The sequence below is a fragment of the Rhodamnia argentea genome, chromosome 1, assembly GCF_020921035.1.
Source record: "Rhodamnia argentea isolate NSW1041297 chromosome 1, ASM2092103v1, whole genome shotgun sequence".
Taxonomy (NCBI): domain Eukaryota; kingdom Viridiplantae; phylum Streptophyta; class Magnoliopsida; order Myrtales; family Myrtaceae; genus Rhodamnia; species Rhodamnia argentea.
The window spans coordinates 6,641,718-6,654,218 of NC_063150.1; the positions used below are offsets into that span (position 1 = coordinate 6,641,718).

Below are 12,501 nucleotides of genomic sequence, written 5' to 3' on the forward strand. Positions count from 1 at the left end.
TCAACACTTCAAGGCCAAGGATGCTTGGATCGGTAATCTCCTGAAAAGTGCTCACATGGATATAAATGGACCAAAACTACAATTTGACATGATACAGGACCGGCAAAATTAGCGAAGGGGGCCACTCAAACCTTAATTGTGTCCAAATCGGATCAATTGTCAACTAGCTTGTTACTAATGATCCGATAAATAAATAAACCCTTGTCGCAATTGATTACAAGGTTATGTTTTAGTTAAATCGATATGATAGAATTGACCAACAGAAAAATGTTTCACTTGAGATAACTAAGACACTCAGCTTATATAAAGTTGAACTGCGTGTTCATAGCGTAGTGAATCTACACAAATTTTGCGTACGAATTTATCTCATTAAACTTGAAATTGGCCAATGTAGTTTTTTTTTTTTTTTTTCCGAATGGCGAATGGAGTTTACCTAGCTAGAGACATCGCAATATTCCATGTCGATGTATATACCGGACCAAGGTTCATGCAAGTTGAGTATACCGATAGGGACCTTACAGAACTGGCAGCATCAGCAGTTCGAATTGCACAAAAGCCCCCATGGCAGCAAGAGACCACATAATCAATAAAAGATGTGCATAACGACCTCATATGCAGCAATAAAACTGAGAACGAAATACAAGAGACTGAATTAAGAAACGAATTCCAACATGGTTCCTGGATTTTTCATAATCCTCTTCCTTCTACTGTATAATAAAGTAACAACTTCAGAGAAAACAAGGGATAGAGTCAAATCGACAAAATTGATCTAACATGATCACTTGAACCAGCATTGATCCACTAACTTTCACCTACTACACTTCTGCTCATCGTGGATCTCACTTCTTCGCCTTCTTGGCAGCTCTGCATGCCAAAGAAAGGTTTTTTCGGGTCAATATTGAAGGAGAAAACCGGAAAACACAAGTATGCGCAGAAAAAATACACTTACTCAGCAACAGGTGCGGCTGCAGGTGGTGCTTGTTGTTCTCCAGGTCCCTGAACAAATTTAAGAGGAAAACATCAGATTACCATGGAACACTAAACTGCAAATTAAGACAATATATTTTTGTAAAAACAGCTCCAGCAGACCACAGAGGTTGCAAAATATCAATTCAGAATAGAGTAATAGAGAGGCACTACAGTTCTCATCCGACAAGTAACTGAATCTGCTAAAAGTCATTTCATCACTGGACAGCTTTTTTACACCAAAATCACCATTGCTTTGAAACCCACCTGGGCCAATCTTTCCTCCCTCCTTGCATGTTTCCTCTCTCTGCTTGCCTTATTCTTAGCCCTCTTGGCCTCAAACTGGTCAGCTAGGGTTTTCTCTCTTGCTTTCTCAGCCTTGGACTTATGGATGCTTTCCATCAGCACACGCTTGTTCTTAAACACATTACCCTTCACCTTCATGTACATATCATGGTACATGTGCTTGTCAATTTTCTTAGATTCTCTATACTTGCGGAGCAAGCGCCTCAAAACACGCATCCTCCTCATCCAGAGGATTTTGGTTGGCAGCCTAGCCTCCCTTGTACCCTTGCGTTTACCTGGAAGACAACTTTCCTACGTCAAAACAAGAACTATGAAAGTAGAGAGACTTACATTCTGTAAATAATGACTGATTACATAGTCATATTATCAGATGCAAGTTGAAGTTCATTTAAAAATTACCATATCCTGAGTGACGGCCCTTTCTCTTGGCCTCCTTCATTCGGCGAGCACGAGAGCGAGAGTGAATCTTTGTCGGCTTTCTGATGATAAACCCATCCTTGACCAGCTTCCTGATATTTTGCCCTATGCACACAATTCCGCAATATCAATTAAACGAAGTTACTAGAAGCAACAGATTCCACTATAGAAATGATAATTATCATGAGTTCACAACTAAGAGACTCAAGACACCCTTAAGAGAAAAGTAACTAGTACACGTGATGACATGGAAAAAGTACCGCACAAGGAAATGGAACGGCAAAAGTTGAAGTTGTAGGACTTGCTCCAGATTTCACAACAAGAAGCACCGAAACATGAAATTCGATTAATAAGGAAAGGTGGCATTTCCCCATCCTATCAGATGTCAAAATTAACTATCACATAAAAAGAAATTGCGATCATGTAATGGTGGAAACTGTCAATAGGAGAGTAAGATCAAGCTCCGTGAACAAGATTGTATGCTACTTGGGACAAAGACCCATGTCCCAAAGACCTATTCTTGTGGGTCTTCGTCATTTGCATTCCCGAGACACTCCAGGGGCCAAATGTGATTCCACAGCCTATCTCACGCAATTTAATCATCGTCCTAAACAACGCCATCCGAAAAATACCATTTTCCTACACTCAAAAACTTCTTTCTTAGCAAACAACAGGCTCGAGACCTCAGCTAAACTTTGAAGCGGTAACCTCCCATTAATCCATAGCAAGCTGCTGAATTTCCCCTTGTTGAAACAATCGTAAAAGGCCTGATTAGTGGACAAGTTACCACAGTATCACCACCTCACGCCGAACCAGTTCATAGAACGATAACAATCCAATTCGAGAACAGCAACCAAATGACGTCCAGCGAATCGACGGCTAAGTAATATTAAGGCAATTCGATTCCCGACAAGATTCAGCCGCCTTATCCAATTAGCTTTTATATTCCCTTAGCAAATATAATCAGTAAACAAAGCTCGAGACAAATGCATTGCCGCGAAAACCATCAAGAGAGAAGAAGGAAACGGAGAAGGTGAAGAGGCGTACGAGAGTTGGCCATGGAGATCTCGTTGACTTCATTGGGGTCCAGCCACACCTTCCCTCTGCCGCACTTCAGCACGCTGGCGGCGAGACGCTTCTGGAGCTTCAGCGACACCATCTCTCTCTCTCTCTCAGCGGATCTCTCTCGCCCCCTCTGAGCTGCCGCAGTCTAAGATGGAGGTGCAGCGAAGTCTAGGGTTTTATAGTTCGTCCCCCCCGAGATGGCGTTTTGCCCTAGGGCTTGTTTTGGACTCAGGACTGGGGGAAGAGGCTCGATTGCTCGTGTCGGGTTGGGTCTGGATCCGATTTCCTAATCGGGCTTACGTTCATGGGCCTAAACTATGGGCTTTTGATTTCAACCCGATTAGTTTCTGAAGTGGGCTTGAATGGCAATCAGTTCTCGGATTGGGCCCACTATCGTGTATCGCGTCTATTTGATTCAAATGAGAGTATTTACCACGACTAATAAAAAGCGCTGTTCTATGACCTTTTAGCTTCCTTAAATACTAATATTAAACCAAAAAAAAAAAAAGATACAGGTTCTAATATTACCTTTTCGTCCACTATTAAAGATGGAGGTGTCCGGAATACAACAAAGTTAAATCGGATTTTGTATGCTTTATTTTTTTTTAATTAAATAGTTATTTATTGACTTCTGGTCAAAATCTAAATATTGTTCTAATTTTAAGAGATGTTAGGTAATTTATTTTTTTAAATTGTTGTAAGAAAATATTCCAATATCTCTCTAGGTGTGGGTGAAAATATGAAAATAGTAAGGGATATTTGTTTCGGGAAAAAAATCAAGATAAAGGAAAGCACTTTTCGGGAATCATTTGCCCTTTAAAAATTAGGGAATTCGTTGGCCTAACTTTAAGCATACATTTATGTTCTTGAACGTCACGATAAAGGAAAATATTTTCCCTATTGATTAATTATTTTCAGAGAATGAAACGTATGGAACTTCAAAAAATCAATTCATAACAAATTCGAGAGAATTACCAAAAAGAGTTCTAAACTTATTGCAATTGTACCAATTCAATTTTAAACTTTTTTTTTTGTCAATTGAATCATAAACCTTTTATAATTGTGTCAATTCAGCCTTTTTTTTTTTTTTTGCCAAGTGAGTCAAAAACCTTTTTGGCATTCGGTCTATGTGGCTGATCGACATTGACGTGATAATTTTTTTTTTGTAATATTTTTTTTACTTTTTTTTGTTTTTTGGTTAGGACCGACGGGAGGTCGGCTACCGGCCACTAGGTGAAGGTGTGCGAGCCCTCTTCGTCCGCGACCCTCGTAGGCCCTAGGCCCAAAAAAATTATTTAAAATAAAAAATTATATATTATTAAAAAATTATTACATCGATATCGGTCGGTTAAATGAACCGAATTGCCACAATTATAAAAGATTTATGACTCAATTAATAATTAAAAAAAATAGCATAGAACTAAATTGGCATAATTATAATAAATTTATAACCTTTTTGATAATTTTTTCCAAAAAATTCCCATATTCAAACAAACATCCCCGTGGCCTTTGTTCCTTTCCTTCTTCACATAACTGTAATTTTCGAATGTTATTATTTCTTTTAAGTATGGCCTCATTTCAGCTTGTGGTAACGTGGAGCACCAACTGTACGAACATGCAGTACAAACCCAAAAAGACCCGCTCGTACTGCCCGGGACTCCTGAAAAACCAGCTGCGCCCACCGAGACAAACCGGAACCCGCGGCGGTAAGTCGCTAACCGCGGCCACCTCAACTCCTGAAAACCGGCAGCCGCATCTTGTTTCGATTGGCATGAACTTCGATGCACCTAACCTTTAGGTTTCGGACCCCCAACTCGGCCGAATTGACCCTTCTGCCCTTCCTCCATATTATTCTCTGGCTTTTTTTTCTGCCTTTTCTTTTTCTTTTTTAACTGCTCATCTCAGCTGATCAGTAAATAATTAATTGGGTAAAACGTCATTTACCGCTGACTCTGTACTAACGCGTGCTCGCGTTATGACCAATGAAATCCCTTCGAGAGAAATAAGATTAAGCATGCACGACAGCTGCTGGACAATAACAAGAATTTTATTACAAGGTAAAAGGTTAAAATGTTTACAACAGACGAGTTCCCGAATCAACCTCCACGATAATCAATCCCATCCGATCAACACATACAGCCCCCAAAATTACACCCGGATCCATAAACGTAAGAAAAAGAAAAGCGGCATTGAAAGGCAAAACGAGAAAATTAATCTGAGAGACCCCCGAAACGACGCAGTTAAAGAGCTGCCGAAGTCACAGCGGTTACGCCAGCACCGTTGTCTTCGTCGTCGTCGAAGCTCCAGAGCTCCCCGACGACGCTCTCCTGAGCGGGATTCGGCGGCGCGGCAGCCGACTCGCCGTCCAGGTAGGGAATCTGGTAGAACTTCATGTAGCTCTCGAACGCCATGAGCTCCTCCGACAGTTTCTGCACCTCGTTTTCCTCTTCCTTCTCTTTCTTCCCCTCCTCCTCCTCCTTCACCTTCGCTTCGCCGCCGAAATTGGCGCCCGGCGCGGCCGTCGACGATGCGTGCGTCTCCTCCGAACCCGACCAGGAGTTCTCTACGCTGGATATGGCCACGGGCTCGGCGTCGACGGCGTGGATTGGGGTGAAGCCATTCGGGGGAAAATCCCCTGCCTGGTTCAGGTCGTAAGCGAAGGCCAAGTCCAGAGCTTTGGCCGGTCCATTGTTGTTGTTGTTCCAATTGGCTTGATACAGAGGAGGGTAAGTGGGGACTAGGGTGTGCTGGGTCTGGTGAGCCGGGATGGTGGAGAAGGCGTCTTCTTCGTTGGGGAAGTTGACCTTGGCCTTCTTGCCGCGGATCTTACGCGCCTCTCGGTCGTAAGCCCTCGCGGCCTCCTCGGCGGTGTTGAACGTCCCGAGCCAGACGCGGACGCCCTTCCTCGGGTCGCGGATCTCCGCCGCCCACTTGCCCCACGGGCGCTGCCGGATCCCCCGGTACAGATTCTTCCTCGGCTTCTTCGGGGCCTTCTCTTCGCGCGCACCACCTGTTCGACCAAATTCCCTAGTCAGAACCCAACTCGAAGTTTCCCCAATAACCGACCCTAAGAAAACGGAGAAGCAGTACCTGGAGTGGCGGGGGGTGGGGGTGTTTCTGGGAGAGCGATTCGTCGAGGTTGTCGGTGGACTTGAGGAAGAGGGAGTCGGGCCAGATGTCAGAGGCCACACGGCGACCCCTGGAGCGAGGTATGAAGTTAGCGATGACAGCTCCGCCACACATTGTGGAGCTCAACTTTCACGAGAGAACGTACAGCTACAAATACAAACAAACACCGACAGAGGTTTCGGAGATTGTTGCTTGTGGTTTGGAAGGCGAGCAATGGAGGAAGAAGAGGAGGTGTCGAGAATGAAGAGAAGGGTTTAAGGAATGCGGTGGAAAAGGATGTGGGCGGTGGGGTTTTTGTAGGGGAGTGGGGTGTATAGGGGAAGTAGGAACGGAACTTTCCTTGAGTTTCACCTTTTTTCCCCTTTTCTATTTTGGATTTGTACCGTCTCCCTTGGTATTTCGTGGCTGGCAAGGCATTCCAACTTTATTTTCCTCCATCGAGTATACGACATCTTTTCAATAGTTTGCGGGATACACCGATAAATGAGTCACTCGGTCTCGAGTAAGATTTCAAATTTAAATCGTGTCGGGTCTAAGTCTTTGATAAACTTTATTTACTATCTCACGTAAAAAGACCGTTTAACTTCGATAAAAGTAAGTAGTATAACTTTAAACGCAACATTATATATGTGTGTGAGACCCTCTCAATAATGCTCACTAACCGGTATTACTCTAATTGCCTGTTCTCATCTTACCGTTGTTATCAAAGAGAGACTATTCAATGTGCCCAGCTTTGAGAGGGGTCAAATTTCGCGGAGGAGGCAATAGGAGTCCTTTAAGGGAAATGGTGGTTTATTTCCTTCATGCCACGAATGAAGTATTTTTCCAACATAAAATAGACAATGGAAAAATCTTATCAATGTTTGACTTTTATTCATTTTCTTTCACTTAAATGTAGCATATTACAGATCTGTCCGACTAGTAGCTTAGTAGACGGAACTTGGCTTGGCAAATTGGGATGGGGTGGGACATGGATAGTATAGACTTTGTTCGATCCCGCCAATAAGAGAATAATGAAAATATCCATGCCTCCAAGTTCACATCAATTAAAATTGGCTCACTTCGTCTTTTCCCTTCAATTTCACATGAATAAAAATTAGGTTGATAGCCAGTAAGGTATTGATATAGGTAGCTAGAGAGATCACTCTTTCTCTTGTAGTCTTGGGTAAATTTTATTGGGAGCGCATTTGAAGGGCGGAATCATGAACGCACCGAGCCTCTATAGGGTGTGCATACTTAAGATCTCTCATGAAAATGCACTACTCGACATCGGCGGAATCTGATCTTGAAATTACCTAACAGCTAAAACAAAAAATGATAATAAGTTCATAAAAAATAAATCCAGGAGAAAACTTATTTTCACTTTCACTTTTCTAGCTTCACCTGGCAATATTTTTTTTTAAAGTACTTCACTTACCTATTATCGCGCCAAATGATCCTTAACCCTAATGCTTCAAGTTGGTGCCAAGGAGGGACAAACAGAGATTGGCTCTTTTGCGCCTGTTAATGTGTTGAAAATTGAGCACGTGATAATTCCATGCAAGCCGGATTTGCACGGCGCCAAGCCAGCGATGGAATTTCGGTTCGAATGGGACAAAAATATCGGGCCGGCTCTAATAATCACGATAATTTTTTTCTTTTTGGCAAAATAAGAATACGCAAGTTGAAAACATAACCAATAACAACAAAAAAGAATTCAAGTACGATTGACTGATGAGCTTCTCGTGGGACCATGTCAAATGAGGATGCCAACCTCGGAAGTCGGAACAGTCAGCAGTTGAGCATATCTCGTTCTCCGCCGCGTGAACCGTGACGTCATTCATGACATAAGTGACTACAAAATTCAGACACGAGAAATTACAATGGATAATTCTCCAGCTAATAATATTAATATTGCAGGAACAGCTTCAAGTAATTGTCTGATTGGAGGCTGAGGAAGTTTTCATTTACTGGGCTGACCTAAAGCTATCATCAATCACTTCATGCATCTCAAACAATCTTGGGGTTGAATTTTGAAAATTTACATTTACGACTACCACGTTTCTTCATATCTTACTGTGGTCGCGGCGCACTTAAGATACAAATATCTCGTACATTAGCACAATTGCCCGATTAATTTCCGCAAGATTTTACAAAATAGATAATTATTAATACGTCCAACTTAAAAGTTCTAAGTTGTCGAATATACATCGTCCATTGTAAGTCCATATATAACCAAAGTCGGACTACAGTGTAGAATGGTTAGTCATGAGTGGTGTGAAGAAATTAGCTCTAGCACCACACTTTACATCCAACCTATGGCGGGCTTTCAATACGCTTGTTCCAAGACTCGAATGTCGTAGTAAGATAGTTAATTATGGATTTGTGCAACTAATCATATTTATTTTTATTTGCAATTATTTCAATTGTTCGTTCCTTTAGCTAATCAAACCTTCGTCTCATCTTTTTTTTAAGGAAAAAATATTCATGTTGTCCTCGATAAATTCATTTCATCATTGATATTAGAACCCAATCATCAATTTCATGCTCCTTTCTTGGCACGGGATCGTTCGGCGATATCAAAGCACAAGGATTCCAAAGTTTGCCCAGGGTTGATGGTTAATCGAGGAGCAATAATTTCCATGGTCAAGTCAACATCCGAAGAGAGCAAATTTCGAGCGAGCTAACTTCGTATCAAGAGACTTTCGACCAAAAAAAAAAAAAAAAAAAAAACTTCATATTGAGAGCCGCCACGTAAGCATTTTCTCCCTTCAAGGTCTAAAATGAACTGAAAGTGGATAGGTCGAGAAACCTGTTGGCTAAAAAGGTATTTTTTAGCAACTAGGTTAATGAAATTTGATCGGTAAATTTGGTCCTTAAAGTTCGTTCGGCTGTGGAATGCGTTTTCGATTTCTCTTCTTTCCTCGTCCAGCTTTCGCGCACCAAGTGGATTAACGGGAATCTAAATCATATATCCGTATGGAGGGGCAAAATGGTACTTCCATAACGCCGCCAAATTGCGCACCCGACAACTTGCACTGAGAAAAGTCAAAGTAACAAAAAAGGCGGCGCATTCAACCATTTCGGAGATTTCAATATTTGAATTTTGAGATCAATAATCGTACTTCCAAAACACCAAGTCGGTCCTCTGGTGGTATCATTGAACTCGATAATTGAGATTGTCCGAAACGTCGGGGTTTTTTAAGGACGCGAAACACCTCCCAATAATTACGCGTGCTTGCAATCTCTTAGGTTGAATACGGTAACACTTAAAAAAAAATTGTTTTTATTCTCAAAGTATTTTCAGAATACTTTAAAAATAGAGACGCGTATAATAAAAAAGTATTTTCAAAGTGTTTCGAAAATATTTTTGAGAAGCATAAATACTTTTAGAGCAGAAACAAAAAATAAAAAAAAACTTGCTTCTTTATTTCTAGAACAGTTTTTAAAAACATATTTGGAATATTTTTTAGGAATAGTTGGAAAAAATGTTGTTTTTTAACACATTTTCTTCTCTTTTGTTTTTGCACACCTGGTTTTTTATTATTTTATTTTAAAAAATTAATTAAGAATACCAAAATAATTCATAAAATTACAAAATCAACCTTGGAAGCTTTGTCCTATCCTTACAAACCAATTTTGAACAAAAAAATTATTTTTCGTAATTTTTGACATTTTTCGGATTTATTTTAATTATAAAAATAGCCGAAAATAAGGAAAAATAGTATTCATGATCAGAAAAATGAGCAAAAATAGTCCATATTTTTATTTTAATTCCCTTTTGATTTTGGCCTCTTAAATTTTTAAAAATTCAGTTTGGGACCACATGCTTCTTCATTGAACATAATCCTAAATTGACTAAAAATTTTCATTTAAAATCATTTTAGCCAAAATTGTTTAGTTTTAGTGTCATGACATGAGACTTTGATACCTTGTATCTCATTTCAGTCCTCATGTTTGAAAAAATTGCACAATTGGACTAAAAGGACCTAAATGCACAAATATATTCCATTTTAGTCCCCGGTTTCACTCAAAGTGCAATTAATATTTTTTTAGGGGTCCCCATTTAAAGGTAATCATATTTTTAACTACTTGGGAACATTTACGTGTGACTCATAATTGTAATTTTTCATATCTATAGAAAACATATTTGATGTTCTCGTTGTCCAATTCCAATTCGTTTTCTCTTTCAGTTTTTTATTTTTATTTTTTATAGTTGATCTTGTCCATGTTGTAATTTGATAAATCGTGCATAAATTACTGATACATATATTGGTCTAATTTGATTTAGTAAATTGAACAAATGAGATTCAATTTGATTTAGTAAGTTAAAAAGATAAACACATCTTAATTTTAATATGGATAGTCCCCTAAATTAAATAAAAAAATTAGGGACATTTTTTTTTCCAGTTACTAAGCGCGTTTCTTTTCTTTTTTTTTTTGTTCAGAGAACAGAAATTTTATGTAGTTATCAAACGCGTTTCTGTTCCAAAAAATCGTTGCGTAAAACAGAAACGAGAAAAAGTGTTTCTGTTCCAAAAGTTATTCCGGAAGCATAAATGTTACCATACGCAGCCTTAAACTCTCTCGCTCGATTGTGAACTTCACACGTGGGAGTCCACATACATGCACAAACTCATATTAAAAATGTCTGAGGCACAGCGTGGAACGCAAGATGTTTAAAAGGTTCGATTAAAAAATATAAATTTTAAAAATAATTGACATTAATTTCTTTTTATTTTTTTAGTTTATGGTCTGGCGCAAGCCTGTCACACTTGAAGAACTAAAGAGTTCAAACCAAAGAAGGTCAAGTTCAAAGGGAAAAAAAACCAGCGAGCACATCGTAAGTTGAACTGGTGGGCATGCTCATGTCTATGTCCATTCCAAGTTGGCCGACTAGCGAAAAATTCTATAATAATAAGGGGAAGAATCTAGGATGATTTGACGACAATCTTTACGTCCGGATCGTCTGATCTCAGTTTGCTCGATGTGGCGTGGTACGCAATCGTCGCAAGCCACACCCCTATCGGAGGTTTTTACGCGGACCCGAATGAGATGACAATTCTATTAATCTCTTGAATTTTAATTTGATAAAGGTGTAACGTTAATTATAATCTTTTTGTGAGCATAATTATATCTCCGAAACGAACCTTTTATTTCAATGCACCACCTGACATCCTCCTCTAAGCCCCGAACTTTCGACCAAACGTGCCGTATCGTCATTTCGGTGATCGGTATTAATAGCCAAAATTAGGTGGAATGAACATGGGACGAAATAATTAATTTTTTTTCTTAATAAGCTTATATTGGATCTCTGCTAGTAACAAACATGTAAAATTGGGTTGGGTTTGTTTAGGCATCACTCAACCTTAAATGAAAAGCTGAGGAAGAAAATGACACTCTTGGTATCCAAGGATCGGTTTTCTCCTTATTAAGAATCCCTCGTTAACAAATGCACTCATTGAACAATTAAGAAATGATTTTACGTATTTGCTCGATGTTTCTAGATCCGATCGACTCAGTTAAATGTTCAAGGACGATATCGCGCACATCGGACAAAAGATTTGCGGATAAGCATTTGCCGCTTTCCCGATCTGAAATTATCAATGTAAGTTCGGTGTGGCCGGAGTCATCCGATAATTGCCAAAGTGAAACAAAACAAAGCTGTTCAAAGAAAAATTCACTTAATATGAATGGTCTTTATTCACTCCCATGGGTTTTGACCGCATACACCCTCATGGGAAAATCATAAAAAATTCATAAATCTTTTTTTTTTTTTTGCAAAAAAATTCATAAATCTATTTCAATTGTGCTAATTCAGACGTAAATTTTTTTATTTTTTTGCCAACTTAGTCTTAAACATTTTGCATTTGTGTCAATTTAGTCTATCCGACTAATTTCTTTTTTCTTACTTCCAACCGGTCGTCGAGGTCCGGCAACCGGCTAGAGGCGAGGCCTCGTTGGCCTCTGGCAAAGCTTGCCCCCACCGGCTACTATCGAGGGCAAGCCTCGCCTGTAGAAGTTTGTTTTCTCTTGTATGCTAAAAATTCGTTTATTTAACACCGACTTGATTCTTAGTGGAATCTCCACCCATTTCTAGTCACGAAGAATATTATTTGGCGGCGTCCTGGTAAGATTTAGGAAACTTTTGCTCCTAAATAACAAAATTACTCAATCTTTTCTTATCCAGTCCTTTTTCTTCCCTCATTCATACTGGATACGATGCTGTAAAAAGAATTTTCGGACTACTCGACCCTTGATTTGATAGTTAGTTCGGGGACAAAGAATTATAAAAAAAGTTTTAAATATATTGTAATTGTGCAAATTCAATTCTAAATTTTTTTCTTTCGCCAATTTAGTCCATCCAGATAATTATAACCAGAAATCGCTAACATGGTTCGGTCGGCGTTGACATGAATAATTTTGGATATTATTTCAATATGTTTTTTTTTATTTCTTTTTTCCTTTCTTTCTTCCTCCTCCAGTTAGTCGTTGGACCTCGGCTACAGGCTAGAGGCAAGCGTCGGCAAATTGGAATTGTGGATTGACGTCGTGGATGCCATTGACGACCTTGGATCATTTGGTGGTCGTTCAAGGGTTTGTGACCTCGATCCAAGGTCGCCACAACCACATCCGCGT

The 12,501-nt window shown here is 39.7% G+C and overlaps 2 protein-coding genes across 3 annotated transcripts; both read right to left on the reverse strand.

Moving 5' to 3' along the window:
- Positions 1-652: 652 nt before the first annotated feature.
- On the reverse strand, positions 653-2,916 carry LOC115750155 (60S ribosomal protein L19-1). Of its 2 annotated transcripts, none has more exons than XM_030687334.2 (5): positions 2,737-2,916; positions 1,672-1,794; positions 1,234-1,547; positions 950-996; positions 653-864 (listed from the first exon to the last, which is right to left on the reverse strand). In XM_030687334.2, exons 1-5 carry the CDS (start codon positions 2,846-2,848, stop codon positions 840-842), a joined length of 621 nt encoding a protein of 206 aa, XP_030543194.1. In that variant the 5' UTR covers positions 2,849-2,916; the 3' UTR covers positions 653-839. The 2 variants fall into 2 exon arrangements, with proteins under 2 accessions (XP_030543194.1, XP_048136427.1); XM_048280470.1 differs by having other exon boundaries at positions 944-996; positions 2,737-2,915.
- A 1,864-nt stretch (positions 2,917-4,780) lies between these two features.
- Positions 4,781-6,180, reverse strand: LOC115750154 (ethylene-responsive transcription factor ERF071). Its single transcript, XM_048279233.1, has 2 exons — positions 5,832-6,180; positions 4,781-5,764 (listed from the first exon to the last, which is right to left on the reverse strand). The coding sequence occupies exons 1-2, from the start codon at positions 5,995-5,997 to the stop codon at positions 4,995-4,997; spliced, it is 936 nt and encodes a 311-aa protein (XP_048135190.1). The 5' UTR covers positions 5,998-6,180; the 3' UTR covers positions 4,781-4,994.
- Between the last annotated feature and the right edge of the window lie 6,321 nt (positions 6,181-12,501).

Bases quoted from the DNA above. Each gene is read 5' to 3' on its own strand.
- LOC115750154 (XM_048279233.1), bottom strand. From the start codon at position 5,997: ATGTGTGGCGGAGCTGTCATCGCTAACTTCATACCTCGCTCCAGGGGT. The intron at 5,765-5,831 runs GTTTTCTTAGGG...TTGGTCGAACAG, and splicing joins ACTCCAGGTACTGCTTCTCC to GTGGTGCGCGCGAAGAGAAG.
- LOC115750155 (XM_030687334.2), bottom strand. From the start codon at position 2,848: ATGGTGTCGCTGAAGCTCCAGAAGCGTCTCGCCGCCAGCGTGCTGAAG. The intron at 1,795-2,736 runs GTACGCCTCTTC...TTGTGTGCATAG, and splicing joins GATCTCCATGGCCAACTCTC to GGCAAAATATCAGGAAGCTG. The intron at 997-1,233 runs GTGGGTTTCAAA...AAATTTGTTCAG, and splicing joins GGGAGGAAAGATTGGCCCAG to GGACCTGGAGAACAACAAGC.